The sequence below is a fragment of the Petromyzon marinus genome, chromosome 46 (assembly GCF_048934315.1).
Source record: "Petromyzon marinus isolate PM22_M1 ecotype Great Lakes invasive population chromosome 46, UKy_Petmar_22M1.pri1.0, whole genome shotgun sequence".
NCBI classification, from domain to species: domain Eukaryota; kingdom Metazoa; phylum Chordata; class Hyperoartia; order Petromyzontiformes; family Petromyzontidae; genus Petromyzon; species Petromyzon marinus.
The window spans coordinates 9,627,849-9,646,555 of record NC_133712.1 but is presented as its reverse complement, the minus strand read 5'-3'; the positions used below and the strand labels follow the sequence as shown (position 1 = coordinate 9,646,555).

Sequence of the window (18,707 nt, the reverse complement as noted above, 5' to 3'; positions counted from 1 at the left end):
ACAGATAACAAGCTGAGATTAGGAGCAATCCCTTTAATAGTGTGCTCCTAATCTCAGCTCGTTACCTGTATAAAAGACACCGGGGAGCCAGAAATCTTTCTGATTGATAGGGGGTCAAATACTTATTTCCCTCATTAAAATGCAAATCAATTTATAACATTTTTGGCATGCGTTTTTCTGGATTTTTGTTGTTATTATTCTGTCTCTCACTGTTCAAATAAACCTCCCATTAAAATTATAGACTGATCATTTCTTCGTCAGTGGGCAAACGTACAAAATCAGCAGGGGATCCAATACTTTTTTTCCCTCACTATATATGGGACTATCGTTTTTAATGGCAGAAGAACAAGATAATAAAAAAAGTATGTTAATAGCTTCAACACATGCCTGGAATCTTCTCCAGGTGGTCTTCAGAGCCCAGAGGCACATTTGTTGGGGTATTGTTGCAAATTCTCAGAAGTGTTACAATTTTTTTGAAGCAACATGTATTTCACTATTTCATTAAATATTACCAGCGAAATCTCAAATATTCAAAAAGCAGAATACTGACCGGGTCACAGACTGGGTCAATGATCCGGAAAATATTTGCGTACCCATAAGTACTCAAATAAGAAATACGTCTCGCCATCGCTCTGGCAGAAACCCAGAAAGTGTTCTGTGAGAAATGAGGGCATACCCACCGCCAACACAAAGACATGTCCACATCACTGCTTGTCATCTCATACTTAGGTCATCAAAACACATTTATTATTCAGACTAGCATGCGGGAAATTACAGACATGAAGGCCGGGTCTCTCTTCCGAATGACACTCTCCTGGTCTCTTGAAGTTTCACCGAGGTTAAACTAGACGTGAACCTGCAAGATTCGAGTCTTTTCCGCAGCACATTCTTAAGAAGACGTTCGCAATTCAAGCCAAGTTGATGGGCACTGCCGCGGATGCTTTGTTGATCGGTAGACGTTGAAAAATAAAAGTTAAGTAGCTGATGCACAGCTAAGGTGCGGTTAGCGACTCGCGGAACAGGACGCCAACTCGCAGGAGCAGCGAAAGGCTCCCGGGGAAAGGGGGTTGCGGAATTCTTTCGTTGTTCACGACCTTGGCTATCCGCGATGTTGGCTAGGCGTGAATCGCGTCTGGAACTCTGCACGACTGCTGCATCGCGAGAGAGAGAGAGAGAAGTAAAGAAAGTGAAGAGATAAAGTGATGAGGGCAGAATGTGATGTGAGAAAGTAATAAGATGAATTGATGATACACAGCATCATCATAATTCAAGCTAAGTTCATTTACAAAGTATTTTTTTTATATTTGTACATTTCCTTTGATTTACTTTACGTTTATTATAACCAATTTGTTGTGTTATGATAATGTTCATGTATTTAATAGCTTATTTACGTATTTATTTAGGGTAATTATTTCATAAGATGGGTTTTCGTAGGCCAATATCATAATCTGCGAAATTTTATATTCGCGAGCATCTCCAGAACGTGTCCCTCGAGAATAGCGAGGAAATACTGTATCGAACAAAGGTCATCGACCCAATCGTGCACTGTTTGATGTCTCTCCCTGCCTCTCTCTCTCTCTGTATGCCAGCGAGTGCGGCTTTTCTCCGCACGCAATGGTATCGTCCCCTCCATTCGGTCCACACAGCCCACGATGTCATTCCATACGGCCCAACAATTCGTCGGCTGAAAACATCTGAATACACAGGGGACTGCAGAGCCGAGGCAATGGCTCGAGCTGGCTCACCACCCGACCGCCTTTCCCACTTGTCTCTGGTTCCTCCTCACGCCCCATTTCTCCCTCTACTCTGGAGTGAGCGTTGAAACTAGTTTTGCCATGAGCATTTGCCCTTCGACGAGTCAGGAAAATGAACGAGGCCTTTTCTTTTGGCAACAAACGCGCATTTGTGTACAGTAACGGGGTTGGGTTTTTTTTGGGTGGTTAGATCGCATAAATATAAATGTTGTGTCGTTAAGGCCCGTCGCCACCACCCGACGTAGCCAATCAGCGAGGTTTGTCAAGTGAATAAAAACGTGACAACACCGTTGTGTTTTGGAGAGGAAACCCCACAATGTTTACAATTCGAGTACCTGGTGACATTTCCCCGGTGATCACAACAACAACAACAACCGGCTTCATCAGGCGATTGGCCAGAATCATGATTCACTGCTACACGGCTATAAAAAAAACTATTTAAAAAATTTGGGTGCGCCACCGAAAACCTTAAACCCTACATTTTGTGGTGGGTCATCGAGAGGGCGAGCAGAGTGGAATTCGCCCCCCAGGGGCAACATAGAAGAGGGGGCAACCGTAAGGCGAGGGACTAATCTGAGAGTCAGGGAGAAGGGGAGCCCCCCCCCCCCCCCCCCACTCTGCCACTCCATGAAGGACAACTGGTAGCCAACGTTACGCCTAATTTAAATACACCCGCAATGTTAGCATGACACAAACACGAATGTAAAGAATCTTGACTTAAAGCTTTCGTGACTGCAGCAATTCATAGTCTGTGGGTCTTTCGTAGATAGGTTCAAAGAAAATAACAAAAATAATAAATAAATATAAAAAACACATTTTCTTGTTATTTTCTTTGAACCTATCGACGTGACTTTACCGAAAGACCCAAAGAATACGAATTTAAATAACCACGGGGTCCACAGCAGCGCTTGTCAAACAATGCGCAACGGGCAATTATTGCGAATGCACGCCTGCTCACAGAGGCAATGACCTCCACGTGTAGGCTCTCACAAACTGTTGGGGCAAGTGCTTTCAGCGAGCACCTATTACGGCTCGAACAATGGGATGGTGTGGTTTCCTAATCACGCCCAGCCACCTTTGTCTCTCCAGTGCTGAAGCTTACACGCTGCACCAGATACTCATTTAAAACGGAATCTACACAGGGAAGGCCCCGGACCAGTTCAGTATCAATCACCACCAATGTTAGTCGTGGCCATTAAATCAACCCCAGGCCACCAGGTTTGTGCAAAAGTGCGCTGCGATCTACCGGCGAGTCAGCGGAGATGTTAACCACTTCGCCTGGTATACAAGAGGTCGTGGGTTCGATCCCGACCCTGACGCCTGTTGTATATATGGGGATTGCGTGTGTCTCTCTCTCTCTCCCCGTGGTCACGTGGATATTTCTCTCGGTCCTCCGGTTTTTCCCTCCACATTTATAAACATGCGTTAAGACTATTTGGCTACTGTAAATGTCCACGTGATAAGCCACTTCATTGAGCGATCATTTGTGATAACCAGGTCGCTTCTGGTAAAATACAAAAATAGTCTATAGTTTTAGTTCAGTTTTTTTTTAAACAATGGTACAAGTTTCGATTTAAAGCTTTCGTGACTGCAAGGATTCATCTTCTTTGGTTCTTTCGGTAAAGTCACATAGAATGAGAATAAAATAATAAAATAACATAACACATAAATTTGATTGTTATTTTATTATTTTATTCTCATTCTACGTGACTTTACCGAAAGAACCAAAGAAAATGGTACAAGTTTCTTAAATCCCCGTAGCTCTGTACACTTGGAAGCACGAATGGACGCACCGCCATTTGGGCAATCGGCAGGCCTCGTGTGATGCGGTTTACTGTGGGCACGTCCACTCCTTCCTTGGGTTTATATTTATTTTGGGCAGAACAATTGACTAGAAATATGAGGCGATCCAGAACAAAACGTCCGAGGCAGTTGCCCCGAGCATTTGATTTCCATTCTCAATAAGCGTGGGTTGGATAGATTGGCAAGCCGCAACTCAGTGAATTTTGTCGGCATTAGCCGATGACAACAAAAAAACGAAAAACAAACAAATAGACGTTTGTCACCGCAATTTTCCGATCAAATAATTTGCCGCAGATAAACGTTGACCTTTTTTGTTGTACGTGTTTTCATTTTCTCGTCAAAGGTTATTTTAGAAATACCCGAGCAGTCGTCCCCCCCCCCCCCCCCCCGATTTATGCGTGACCTTCATCAATAAGCAGCAGTGAACGGTAAACAAAAGCCGAACACATTCTCCTGCGGAGGGAGCTGGTAGGAACGTTGGGTTGCTCGGTCAATGGCCAGGGTCAAAGGCGGCACCACGTGGTGTATTCCGCACAATATGCCCGACTGTGAGGGCGGGCACAAGCCGGCGTGAGTAGGTTAAATGTTGAGTTTTATAAGGGCACCACGGGGTGACCAGCCCCTCCCCACCCAGCCCCTCCCCACCCTCCCCACCCAGCCCCTCCCCACCCTCTCCACCCAGCCCCTCCCTCCCCACCCAGCCCCTCCCCACCCTCCCCTCCCCACCCAGCCCCACCCCTCCCATTTGTTGGATGCACGACGGACGGACTGACACAATAATCCCCTGTGGGCTCGTGGTGTAACCAGGAGGTTCCTACCAGTATGAGAGAATTCGATGGCGTCTGCAGGCTGCTGCGACCAGAAAGGATTTGGCGAGGGATGAGACTTCGGCAAAAAAGAATTCAGACAACCCGACGCAGCGCCACAAGTTTTGGGTCGGTCATAACAACAGCCACGGTTTCCAATTCGCAACGCGCCGCTCTCCAAGGCAGAACGGTTCAGAGGCGCGACGAGGAGCCACAGACGAGCGGGAAGGGCGGCCACGGTCGTGACCCCGCGCCACATTTCCTACTTCTCAAGCTCTGCGGTCCTCTGTATAGCTCCCTCGCAGCGGCGGCGGCGGCGGCGGCTTCTGGCTAAGCCATGTCCAGCTTTTTTGCACGAAGAAATTGTTTGAACCGTGGCTTCGCGTTTTTGCGGACATCAACATTCGGAAGGGGGGGGACGAGAGGTGTTTTTCGAAGGCACTTTGGAAGCTTCTTCACGAGAGGCAACAGATCGCACCGTGGAAAATTTTAAATGAAAGTTTGTACTCCTCCATTAACGGTGACCCAAGGTTGAGGGGAATTAGATTCACAAAAGGCTGAACTATCACTCCCGAAGCAGAAAAGGAATAGGAGGAAATCTATGAAAATCATCGTCATAATCATCGTTGCCCATTCTCAATTCACCACAATATAAAAACTCCCGCAACTCTGAGACTTCTTCATATGGCCATGCTAATGTGCAGTGTTGTGTTTAATCTACCTCAGCTAGCATTCATTTATGCTATTTGTCCGGTCAGATGCAATTACATGCAGAAATGAGTTTTTTTTCAGGATGCTTTTTTTTTAAAGAAGTGACATCACAATTAAAACCCTGCCATTCAATAAAGTGAAGCCGCATAATGGATTACTTTTCATTATAACCAGATAATGATGAGTAGGGAGCGGTGGCACAGTGGTTACCCAGCAAGGAGTGCGAACGGATTCTGGTGAAGTATGGTCAAATAACCCCACACCCTCCCATGACTAAAATTGCTTGGGGAAACCCTTATCTAGCAGTGGATTGAGAACGGGTTGTACATGATTTATGATCATTGTCGTTGTTGTTGTTATAATGATAAATAATAAAGCTGAAGCTGTGTACATTACTCAAATTAAAAGCACACAAGCAATGCCCATTCATAGGCACTGTGTGTGCAGGGGGCGATTTGTATGAACTGTTAAATATATCATGAGCCGCATGTTTCTCCCGCGATGACCATGCGCCGTATATCGCATTTATAATAAACTTAACCGTGCGTTATTTTTATTCGTACTGGTTAATGCCGACGCGGTTTGAACGGCCACCATCTATCTCGCTCTTCATCTCGATGCTGCGATGCGTTATATATTAATATTTATTAATTCTGGGGGTTTTACTGCATCTTTATCAGAGCACATGCCAACGCTTAGTGTCCTGGTGTGCAAGCAGTGACATTTGATTGATCAGAGGGACACATTTATTTATACTTCTATGTATGCGTTTATATTCTGCTGATGTTTTTTTCTAATGAAAATCAGATACAACACGTGCACAACTCGGTGGAGGGAGGGGTGAGAAGGGGGGGGTAAATGTGTCCCAAATAAATATGAAAATGGTTTGGTCATGCAGTTTATCCTTATAAAATATAATTAAATTCAAATTATCTCATGTTCATGCCACTGTAGGTTTTGGAAGGGGCATTGTAAATCCTGGCACGTATGGGGGAAAAATATCTATGTTGAACTTCTTTCACACCGTTCATAGCCAACCGTGCTAATAGGAGGTGCAGGGGAAGGTGAACATACTATGGGTCTCTGTGTGAGTCTATGGGTATCAGTGTGAGTCTATGTACGTCTGTGATATATTGAACTTCTTTTGCACCGTACGTTGCCAACCGTGCTAATCGGAGGTGTGCGGTGACATTAACCATGGCTGTAAATCAAACCCCGAGACGCCGGGTTCATAGCGCTGTGCACCAAAACCACTGTGTCACCGCAATTCACCACACGACCCACCACGCGACCCACCGCACATTCCACTCTTGCCTACAAATATCGTTTTCACCATGCCTACCTTTATAATGAGGCACCCATCTATTTTTTTATTAAAAAGATTCGACTTTGGCAACCTTCCTTTGCCACCGATGCGACACCTTTGTATCTTTGCCCTGGGAAAACGCACGGCGACAATGTTGGGCCAGGTAGGCGCGTGACTTGGGCTGAACACGCGGGAGTCTCTCCCCCGCTTTGCCTCACCCGGTGCCAAGATCGGTTTATCTTTCTTGCGAATACTAAGAGGATTGCATTTGCCCTGCTTCCAACTCACCTCTCTGCCCTTGCATTCAGATCCATGCCACCATTCCCTAAGTGACATGCCCGGTTTTGTATTTTTTTTCATTACATGCTATTTGGCTTTAGCTTTGCTGGATCCCAGGAACGGTTTTGCCTCTTGTGGGTGTGGAACAAAGGGGGACGATCTCTTCACAACCTGCTTAAAGTTCACCTCTTCTGAGACTGGAGTGCCCTTTTGAATAATTTCCACTTGGGCTATTCTATATTTTCCTATTCAGAGCAACCGTGAATTTCACGACTGAGGTCGACTTAAAAAAAAAACAGCACCACCGTTACGGGCACTGTGAAAGATAACCAAAAATATAACCAGAAGAAAAAAAACGTCGAGACATTCGTCGACAGCACGGCTTTAGAAGGTGGCCCCTCGGATTACTGCGGTTGGCTACGTACTGTGAGAAAGAAGTTCAACATACATACAAACAACGGCCCTTCTTCACAGCACATAGAGAGAGGTCGGAGAGGCAGGAAGAGTTGGGACGCAAGGCTTTGTTTCTAAATCTCCCTTTCTATGTTATTTGTTGACGCGCTACATTTTACGTAGGTCTCAATTTAAATATATACATAGTTATAAAATTAGAAACAATTTGTATTTTACCAACTAAGGCCCACTGAGCTATATAGTTTTTTTTTTTCAGAAGCGATCTGGCCATAAATGATAGCGCAACGAAGTGGCTTACCACGTGGAAATGTATAGCAGCCAAATACTCTAAACGCACGTTGATTCTAAATGTGGAGGGAAAAACTGAAGGACCCGGAGAAAAATCCACATGGCCACGAGGATAGAGAACATGCAAATTCCAAATATACAGCAGGCGTGAGAGTCGGGATCGAACCCCCTGTATACCAGTCGGAGTAATTAACACCTCGAAGCCAATAATATACGTTATCAGAGGGAAATATTTCCCATCATCAGTACGACGAGAAATTCACATTCATTAAGGCTGCTTTTCACACCTTTATTATAATAACTAGCATTGTTCTTATATTTTGGCGCAATGCTGCGAGGCGTTGTTTTCGTGCGAAAAAGCTTTACTTCTGGTTTTGTGCGACGAGTCTACTAACGGTTGTCAAAGGAAGCAGCGCTGAATATTAAACACTAAGACGACTCATACAAAATGCATGAAAGTCCAGTGAAATGGGCCGTTCCGTACGAAGGGAAAGGGATGCGGGACCTGCGCGGCGATGACGCGTCCAGTCTCTCCTTCTCCCGAACTCACGCACAGATTCGATGATGGAGAAGCCATAGTAATGGCCGTACAGTGCACGAATGCGTCCATTTTGTCTTTCTGTCAGTCAATCCGCTTTTTCCACTCTTTTAAACTAGGATTGTCCAACCTCTATAAAATAAAACGTATTTTTTTGTTCTTTAATTAGCCAAGTTAGGGGCATTCAGACCGCCGCTTAGATCGCATCGACCTGCACTGGAATTTTAGCCCAGCACATCGAACCAAGGATGCACCCCCAAACACTTATTGAAATGCAAATTTTGACAATCACGTTTTAATATCCGCAAAGTAGGCAAATAAATTGCCTTAAATCGGATTACATCTCGGAAACTACGCATCTCAGATTTCTTTAGCTTTGGTCAAGGTTTCTTTAGCTTTGGACAAGACAAAGAATGGTAGCTGATGTATGATTTTGTTGGTGGCCACTCATCCAAAAAATATTTGCCACTGATGGAATCTAACTCTGGCCACCAATTCGTTGCAGTCTTCTATAACCACTACACTACCGCTCCTCATAAAAAAACACAAAGACAAAATCCGCCGTATAGCCTTAACAGACTGTAGGGGCAAGTGCTGTTAGTGAGCACCTATGAAGGCCGGCACGGCACACGATGGGGTGGGTAGCCAGCACCACGCACGGCCGCCTTTGTCTCCCCAGTGACGATGTTTACACACCGCACAAGGTACTCATTTGAGGCTGAGTCGACCTAGAGGGGGGGGGGCCGGGCCCATAACCGGTTCAGATAATCATCACCGGTGTTGCCCGTGAGCTGGAATCGAAGTCAGGTCACCGGGTTTGTAGCAGCAGTGCGCAAACCACTGCACTGACGATCACAGAGCACATCGAATCCATATTTATACCACATGCTTCACATAGTATACATGTACTTTGCAGTCAGCGAGATGGAGTATAGGTTTATCTGTCACATCTACCGCCACGGTGGGCTGTTCACAATAATTCATTGTGAAGGATGAGATATATTCAATTCTGAATGCAACACGCGACATGGCACTTGCCTCGCAATTCGTGGCTATACAAAGCCACCCAACAGCGTTATAACTCCTCACAAAGAGCACCGCCACCATGCCATGTAAGTTGCATGGTGGTGGTGCCACGCAGCTACATTGTGGGGGGTGCCACGTAGTTGCACAGTCTGCCATTGTACAGGATGTAGCAAATATTTATATCATAACACATATCTTCCTTCCGATTTGAGGAAGCCAATGGATGTACGCACAGATATTTGAATCAAGATTGAAAACTCATTTCTTTAAAACGACTTGTTGTGCTTAGTTTGTTGTCATTCCCCCCCCCCACCGCACCTCCGATTAGCGCGGTTGGCTACGTACGGTGTGAACGAATTTCAACATCCACACATTTTTAATTTCATATTAATCGCCTTCTTGTCGGAAGACTTCTTTGGAGACCAGTTTGTCCACACGTGGTCTGAATACCCCCATCAGAGACTGGGTCTGGCAGTCCAATGTCTACAGGCCCCATCAGAGACCGGTCTGATGGGGGAACAAAAATATAACAATAAGACCTCAGCATAAATGTCAGATCATACGTGTCAGATCATACATGTCAGATCAAACATGTCACATGATGTCGGAAAAAAGTACACACAGCCAACGAGTTACGTGCCACGTGGGTGTGAGGATGAGCGTGGTGCTGCCCCCCCCCTCCACTCCACTCCCGTGTGCCTTGTCGACATTCAGAGGTGCTACTCGCTAACAGCACTTGTCCCAATAGTCAGAGAAGCCTATACGGGAGGTCTCTGTCTTTCGTGTACATGCGGTGTGTAAAGTTGGTGCGCCGTGTTGACATCACCACTCAGGGAGACCACTCACCCCCTCGTGTACCCTACACGTTCTTCATCGGATGCTACTCGCATATAATCTACGTTGAACGTCTTTCGCACCATTACGTAGCCAACCCTGCTAAGCCTGTGAAGGCTACGTGGGAGAGGTGGTATGTGTTGCACGAGCGTGCGCGCGCGTGTGCGTGTGTGTTGTGCGCGTGTGTGTTGTGCGCGTGTGTGTGTGTTCTGCGCGTGTGTGTGTGTTGTGCGCGCGTGTGTGTTGTGCGTGTGTGTGTGTTGTGCGCGTGCGACGTGCGGAACCCGTTACCTGTTGGAGCTCGGACCCGCGCGGACGCTGGCGCAAGCTGCAGGCAGATCAACCCGAGCAGAGAGAGGAGCAAAGCGTCGGTGAGCGGCCTCCGCTTGCCCATCGACGGCCCTCCCATCCTGTCGAGGGTGTCCCAACAATGCACGGCATCAGACACCCGGCAACCCGGCCACTCGGCCCCCAGGGTCACGATTATAATTCGCAACTTCTAATCATAATAATAATGATGTGCACAGAATTCAATTGCTTTCCAAGAAGAGAGAGAGAGGCGTGAGGATAAACAGGCAGGTCGATTGGCAGTCACGCGGTGAAGCCGGCTCCCAACGATTACCCAAGCTCTGCAGGCCTCTATATATTAAGTAATTCAGGTTGCTGTTGGCCAATTAATTAACAAAACTACTGGTAGAGCAAAGGCCCAGCTTCACTGAAGACTGCTGCTAGACTATTGTTGTATCATGTTCATTATCATAATCATCATTGATCAGTTACGATCAAGTTGGTTTATATAGAAACGAAGCTCCGGGCATTTAATGGTGATGTGCAGAAATTGAAATCGCGAGCACATGCAATAAAGAAACAAAATTAGAAATCCAATTCTCGTGATAGCTAGTCAAAAAAGACAGGAATCATCAACTTAAATATTTTATTTACTAGGTAAAGCCCACTGAGCTATCTATCTTTTTTTTTTCAGAAGCCACCCGACCGCAAAACATACAGCAGGCACCAGGGTCTCGTTCGAACCCACGACCTCCTGTCTACCAGGGCGAGGTAGTTAACATCTCCTAGCCACCGTGGCCCAAGCCACACCAAATCGCCTTTACGATTCTGCGAATTCAGCGCTTAACGCCAATGGCTCGGACAGCCAAACTGAAGCAAATTAATTATAAACGAAGAACGCTGGGACTCGGTGGAGAAACTCCCCTGTCGCCGTCCTCCGCGGGCGGGTGCCTGCGTTTGTTATCAACGCTGGCTCCACACACCGCAAGCGTCGAATCAAAATCCACGCAGCTACCTAGGGGGGGCATTCTCTCAAATGGCGCCACAATGACTAGAAGATGTTAACTCCCTCGCCTGGTATACAGGAAGTTCGATCCCGACCCCTGCTGTATATATCTCTCTCCCCGTGGTCTCGTGGATTTTTCTCCGGGTCCTCGGATTTTCCCCTCCGCGTGAATAAAGAACACGCGTTTCGAGTATTTGGCTACTATACATTTGCACGTGGTAATACGCCGCTGTTTCGAGCGATCACTTCTGAAAAATAGCTCAGTGGGCTTTATCTGGTAAAATAAATGTAAAAAAACATAGTTCAGTTACAGTTTTAGTACGGAGGACCACACAACTCTCGTCGCAAATCATCCTGCCGTGGTTGCTTTGCGTATGGGCTAGCTTATGGTAGGCAGTCCTTTGAGGGCTATGCACATTAATAGTGAATAGGCTATGTTTTAATCATGATAAATACGTCAAGTGAAATGTCTCCATTCACCCGTGCCGCTGTTCTTTCAGGGCTATGAACTGATAATGGAGAAAAAAAAATTGGCAACCGTAATGGAACACTGCACGGCCCACGACAATACAGCGAAACCCAGTGTTGTACTGCACTACGCTCCACGTCTATGCCCCCTCACCTCTCCTCCCACCCCACAATCTTGGTAGCAAGCCTCTCACCGACTAGCGCGGGCGAAGTATACCGTGCTCAAATTAATCCGCGACACGGTGCGGGAGGAAGGCCCTCATCCAGCAGTGGATTTATTGACAATGAGGCTGTCAACACGGGGTGACACGCAGGGAGCACGCGCGCTGGGTAGTTGCGGGTTTATTACCGTCTCATCGCAAGGGGGTGGTGGTTACGAGCTTATCGCCCTTCCCACGGATCGATGCTCCGCTGATGCTCGCAGGATAATCCAAGAGCAGCGGAGATGGGGCGCGTGGGTGCGGCCACTACCGCCGCCGTCGCTCGCTGCTGCTGCTGCTGCTCGATTTGCCAACGGGTCACTGCCACGGAGACTCATCCGTGGCCCACATTTGCGACGACGCAACCTTGTTGGCTCGCTCGCCCCTCCACTCCCAGCTTAACACCGATCTCTCCCGGCTCTCTCCAAGTCCGGCTCCCACTTTTCAAACTGCTGGGCTTCCCCCCCCCCCCCTCAGCTTCCCCCCCCCACCTTGCCCCCACCACTCTCGATTGTGGGTGCGGTTCGAACTCTGCGCTGTGTTTGTTTATACAGCCCTCGATTCACTCTCAACCGGCTGAGTACGGCTTCAATCAGATTTGCCCCGCCTCCCCCACCACACACACACACAACCCTATCATTTACCCCTCCTGCTGCTGTGCAATCACCGTGTCGCTTAACTTGCGCGTGCTCTCTTGCGATATTAGGACGCCTTTGGGAGCTGTGAACTTTTGCATCTCAATTTAAAACTAATTTCTTAAGAACTGTTTTGCGTTTAGCTTGTTTGTCACACCCCCCCCCCCCCCGCCTGCACCTCCGATTAGCGCGGTTGGCTACGTACGGTGCGAACGAAGTTCAACATCATCCACACATTTTGAATTTTAAATGAATCGCCTTCTTGTCGGAAGACTTATTTATAGACCAGTTTGTCCACACGTGGTCTGAATACCCCCATCAGAGACTGGGTCTGGCAGTCCAATGTCGACAGACCCCATCAGAGACCGGTCTGATAGGGGGAACAAAAATGTTACAATAAGAACTCAGCATACATGTCAGATCATAAATGTCAGATCATACATGTCAGATCAAACATGTCAGATCATACACGTCACATGATACATGTCAGATCATACATGTCACATGATACATGTCAGAAAAAGTACATACAGCCGGCGAGTTCAACATACATACAATACATACACAATTCTGTCCAATCAGTCAGTGTTGTTTGCTATGGATTTCTATGGCATGGGGAACACATTGGATGCCGAGAATTCTATTTCAATGGAAAGCTAAAATTACGCAAATAATGCGAATTAGGGAGCTCATATTTACTGTTGAGAAAGGTGAGTCGCCTTGGGCGAGGACGCTCTGCGCATGGGGTGGGTGGCCAGCACCACGCCCGACCGCCTTTGTCTCCCCAGTGGGGAGACAAAGATGTTTACACACCGCAACAGGTACTCATTTGAGGCTGAGTCGACTTAGGGGAGGCCCAGCACCACGCACAGCCTTACACTCACATGCCGCGTTACTCGCTGTGTACTTTTTTTCTGATATGTATGATCTTACATGCATGATCTCACATGTATGATATGACGTGTGACACGTATGATGTGACATGTATGCTGTGATTTTATTCAAACGTGAGAATGAACCAGAATTCATAATGTTGAGTGTTTTCCCCCATCAGACCGGTTTCTCATGGGGTCTGTAGACAATACTTTCAGGCCCAGTCTCTGATGGGGTGTTTAGACCGCGTGTGGACAAACCGGTCTACAAATGCGTCTTCCGAAAAGATGGCAATACATAACAGGTCCCTGCAGGGTGGGCTGGTAGGAACATTGGAATTTTGCGTTTGCTATAGACGTAATTTTTTTAATTGAAATAAAGTATTGAAAGAGGACGGACGGACACATTAATCTATTGCAGGCTGGAACACTCAGTTTACAACTTCGTTCCTACCAGTATAATATGCTAAATGTAAATGTATGAATACCTAATATCCTTCGCATGGTACGTAGCTAATCGGAGGTGGCTGAGATGGGGATGATGGCCGATGGACAAGACTGGTGATGGAATTGCAGCTAAAGGAGAGAAACGTGCCCGAGAGGATGGCGTCCTCTGACATGGAGCGATGTGGATTGTCTGCTGCGAGGAAGTGAGATGGATTATAGAGCATAGCGATACTGCAGTGTTGAGGTCGGTGGTTGGGGAGGGATGGTGATGAATTTGCATTGGCCTTCATCCAACAGTAGATAGATCAGGTCTGCTGATGATAATGATTACAGGCCACAGTGATGAGTTGCTGACGTTGATGAATACATAGTCATTATAAATGTCACACAAATTCAGGATTTTAGCGGATTTAGTGTAAACTATTACGAGACGCATAAATTACCCTTCAGACAACTCTGAGTGTTTTTTTTCTCCCCGACATTTAATCCATCACGGGACCTCCTTTGCCAGTACCAAAATATGAGAAAAGGTTGTCCCCTTTTTTATGGCAACAAAACAGCTGTGTTAAGATGTTAAAACACCAAACTAAAACCTTTCACAAGGAAGCATGTCTTGCATTAACCAGAGTAATGAGATGTAAATGCTCACCCCGAGCTTTTATTACTCTGATAGTGGCATTGTATTTGTGCTGTGTACGCCTTTTGGCGTCCTCTGGTCTAACACCGTTTGAGACGAGGCTCAAAAGAAAGCTGTCTCTGGTGTGGACCAATCCGTTTCAAAGACAATGCCACATATATTATCAGTGTGTGGTTTTTGTTTGCATTCTGACCAAAAGAATTGTGGTTAATGCAGACATGATTCCTTGTAAAAGGTTTCAGTTTGGTGTTTTAACATCTTAACACAGCTGTTTTGTTGCCAGAAAAAGGGGAAATGCACTCCTACGTGGGTTGTGCTTTCAAGACACTCTCGGTGATTGGAGTGTTCTTTTCGTGCTCTAACTTTTGTGTACCTTGACAAAAAATATTCCGTGAAGTCTCCGAATATTCGTTATGCAGCAAACAAAGCATTACGTAGGGGCCTATAAAAAAACAAGAGTCTCAAAAGCATTTCTTTTACTTTGGATGTGAGTGCTTAAAAGCAAACTTCCCGCTCCGCAACAAGCTGTAATCGCGTGAGAATACTTTTGTTAAAGTTACAGCGGTGCATAGCGTTCAACGGCGTCGAGGCTGACTCAGTGCACAAAGTTACACTTGACAGAAGCCGCACATTTGAAATAATAACGTGAAGTTAGGAGAATAACAGATGCAAGACGTGACAACCACTGTGCACAAAAAAAGAACAACAACCCGCAATGAGTGTCTGAGAGGTGCCCGCGCGTTAACACCGAGAGAGTGCGGTCCGTATTCGGCGTTCATTTATTTATGACGAATGCAGGCATTCATATTATTGGTTCTTTCGGTAAAGTCACGTAGGAGGGGGAACAATAAAATAATATTTTTTTTATTTCATTGTTTCCCTTCTACGTGACTCTACCGAAAGAACCACGAATATGAGTTTCTAATTGTTTGTTGTTACAGCGGCGAGTCACGAGCTATTATCTGATGTCTGCGCGCTCCAGTTTGCCGCGGTGAAAGGGCGATCGTGCCGCGTTCTTGTGCGCCCTCGCCACTGGCTCGGCGGGGCACGACGACTCGAGCACGCGGCGCAACAGCGCAGGAGGATTTCCTCTACGGCAGCGGTCCCCAACACCCGGGCCGCGGACCGTGGCCTGTTAGGAACCGGGGCCGCACAGCAGCAGGAGGTGAGAGCGGTGAGTCCGCACGTGGCCCGCCCCCCATTGTTTTATTATTCACCACTTCCGTCCGCGCCTCTTTCCCGCACTGCGTAGCACTTGTCTCAGTCACGTGGTGTTGGTAAGCCCACGAGTTCTAACCCCTAGTAGCCACAATGAGTAAGCCCACAAGCTCTAACCCCTAGGTGCCACAATGAGTAAGCCCACAAGCTCTAACCCCTAGTAGCCACAATGAGTAAGCCCACAAGCTAACCCCTAGTAGCCACAATGAGTAAGCCCACAAGATCTAACCCCTAGTAGCCACAATGAGTAAGCCCACAAGCTCTAACCCCTAGTAGCCACAATGCGTAAGTCCACAAGATCTAACCCCTAGTAGCCACAATGAGTAAGCCCACAAGCTAACCCCTAGTAGCCACAAGGAGTAAGCCCACAAGCTCTAACCCCAAGTAGCCACAATGAGTAAGCCCACAAGCTAACCCCTAGCAGCCACAATGAGTAAGTCCACAAGATCTAACCCCTAGTAGCCACAATGAGTAAGCCCACAAGCTCTAACCCCTAGTAGCCACAATGAGTAAGCCCACAAGCTCTAACCCCCTAGTAGCCACAATGAGTAAGCCCACAAGCTCTAACCCCTAGTAGCCACAATGAGTAAGCCCACAAGCTAACCCCTAGTAGCCACAAGGAGTAAGCCCACGACCTTTAACCCCTAGTAGCCACAATGAGTAAGCCCACAAGCTAACCCATAGTAGCCACAATGAGTAAGCCCACAAGCTAACCCCTAGTAGCCACAATGAGTAAGCCCACAAGCTCTAACCCCTAGTAGCCAAAATTAGTAAGCCCACAAGCTCTAACCCCTAGTAGCCACAATGAGTAAGCCCACAAGCTAACCCCTAGTAGCCACAATGAGTAAGCCGACAAGATCTAACCCCTAGTAGCCACAATGAGTAAGCCCACAAGCTAACCCCTATTAGTCACATTGAGTAAGCCCACAAGCTCTAACCCCTAGTGGCCACAATAAGTAAGCCCACAAGCTAACCCCTAGTAGCCACAAGGAGTAAGCCCACAAGCTCTAACCCCTAGTAGCCAAAATGAGTAAGCCCACAAGCTCTAACCCCTAGTAGCCACAATGAGTAAGCCCACAAGCTAACCCCTAGTAGCCACAATGAGTAAGCCCACAAGCGAACCCCTAGTAGTCACATTGAGTAAGCCCACAAGCTAACCCCTAGTAGCCACAATGAGTAAGCCCACAAGATCTAACCCCTAGTAGCCACAATGAGTAAGCCCACAAGCTCTAACCCCTAGTAGCCACAATGAGTAAGCCCACAAGCTCTAACCCCTAGTAGCCACAATGAGTAAGCCCACAAGCTCTAACCCCTAGTAGCCACAATGAGTAAGCCCACAAGCTCTAACCCCTAGTAGCAACAATGAGTAAGCCCACAAGCTCTAACCCCTAGTAGCCACAATGAGTAAGCCCACAAGCTCTAACCCCTAGTAGCCACAATGAGTAAGCCCACAAGCTAACCTCTAGTAGCCACAATGAGTAAGCCCACAAGCTCTAACCCCTAGTAGCCACAATGAGTAACCCCACAAGCTAACACCTAGTAGCCACAATGAGTAAGCCCACAAGCTCAAACCCCTAGTAGCCACAATGAGTAAGCCCACAAGCTCTAACCCCTAGTAGCCACAATGAGTAAGCCCACAAGCTCTAACCCCTAGTAGGAACAATGAGTAAGCCCACAAGGTCTAACCCCTAGTAGCCACAATGAGTAAGCCCAGAAGCTCTAACCCCTAGTAGCCACAATGAGTAACAAACAAACGTCGCTGGAGAGCTTCTTTGGAAAGGGGGAAAGACCCAACGATGAACCACCCCCCCCCCACCCGGTCCGTGAAAAAATTGTCTTGCACGAAACCAGTCCCTGGTGCGCTTTTTGGCGTCATGTGGTCGAGCACCAATTGGGTCGAGGCTCAAAAGAAAGCCGTCCCTTGGTGTGAACCAATCAGTTTCAAGGACAATGCATATATTATCATAGTATGTTTTTTGTTTGCATTTTTACTGCAGGTATTGTGGTTAATGCAGACATGAATCCTTGTAAAAAAGGTTTCAATTTTGTTGCCAGAAAAAAGGCGAAAATCCCTATTATTATTATAGGTTGGGAATCGCTGCTCTATCGAGTACGACTTGGCCGAGCGGTGGCACGGGTGGTTAGCGCATTGCGTTGTGCACCTGGGGGCCGTCCATAAATGACGTCACGCACCTGGGGGGGGGGGTCAGACATTTGTGACGATGTGTGACGAGGAGGGGGGGGGGTTTGAGAAATGTGACGTCACATCAAAATGCGCAACTTTACATAAATATAGACAACACGTTCTACTTAATTAAATAGACTTTTTAATAAATGTTTTCTCCTACAACATCAAAGCGATTTGAAGCATGTTTTATTCGGGGGGGGGGGGCAGAGCTTTGTGACGTCATATTTGAGGGGGGTCTGACTTTTTATGACGCCGTGTGACGAAGGGCGGGGGGAGTCAAAAATCGTCAAAATTCGCGTGACGTCATTTATGGACGGCCCCCTGGAACAAAACAAAAAACACACAACCAGAATTCGATTCCAGGACATGGCTAATTGCAGTCGGGCGAGTGATATCCCCCGACCCCCCCCCCCCCCCCCCAAAAAAAAACAGTTTCTGAGGATCCACACCCCACTTCATCAACACGCACCGACCACTGTGGTGGAGTATGGTCGATTTAACACGTAGGCTTTCGCGACCAATATCATCCATAGCAGAGGTTTTTTTTTTTAACTTGCGAAACGTCGTACTCAGATTGCAAATGTTGTGGCTTGGCTCTCCAACACACCGGTGGGTGCTGTACTACGTTCTGTTCACGTGACAACCCTTACTAGTTGGCTGTGTCGGGTGGTGGCGGGTTTAACGACACATTCATATATTTACGCGATCTAACCCCCAAAAAAAACCTCTACTATGAAAGTGTGGTCAAACAAATACTCAATGTCCGACATGGCTTAGAGAGGTCTTGTTGCAGTAAAACATTGACTAAATGGATGCACATTGTTCCGTTATGCACGTGATAACACTGCAGTAGTTAAGATGAGGTGGACGAATCAAGTCAAGTTAACAGAGTCTCGTGACACAGACCTGGTAGTCCTATGATGGGACACCTCAATCGGGAGTACATTGAGAATGGAAATTGACAATGATGGTGACGATAGGGATTAATT

General features: G+C 47.0%; 1 protein-coding gene across 3 annotated transcripts in view; it reads right to left on the bottom strand.

The window, feature by feature from the left end:
* LOC116952304 (chemokine-like protein TAFA-2) overlaps positions 1 to 18,707 on the bottom strand; it is a 135,746-nt gene that overhangs the window by 51,688 nt on the left and 65,351 nt on the right. For all 3 annotated transcript variants that reach the window (XM_032971523.2, XM_032971522.2, XM_076074164.1), the window contains one exon: positions 10,051 to 10,169. In XM_032971523.2, coding sequence (XP_032827414.1) covers positions 10,051 to 10,168 — 118 coding nt within the window. In that variant the 5' untranslated portion in view covers position 10,169. The remainder of the gene's footprint in view (positions 1 to 10,050; positions 10,170 to 18,707) is intronic.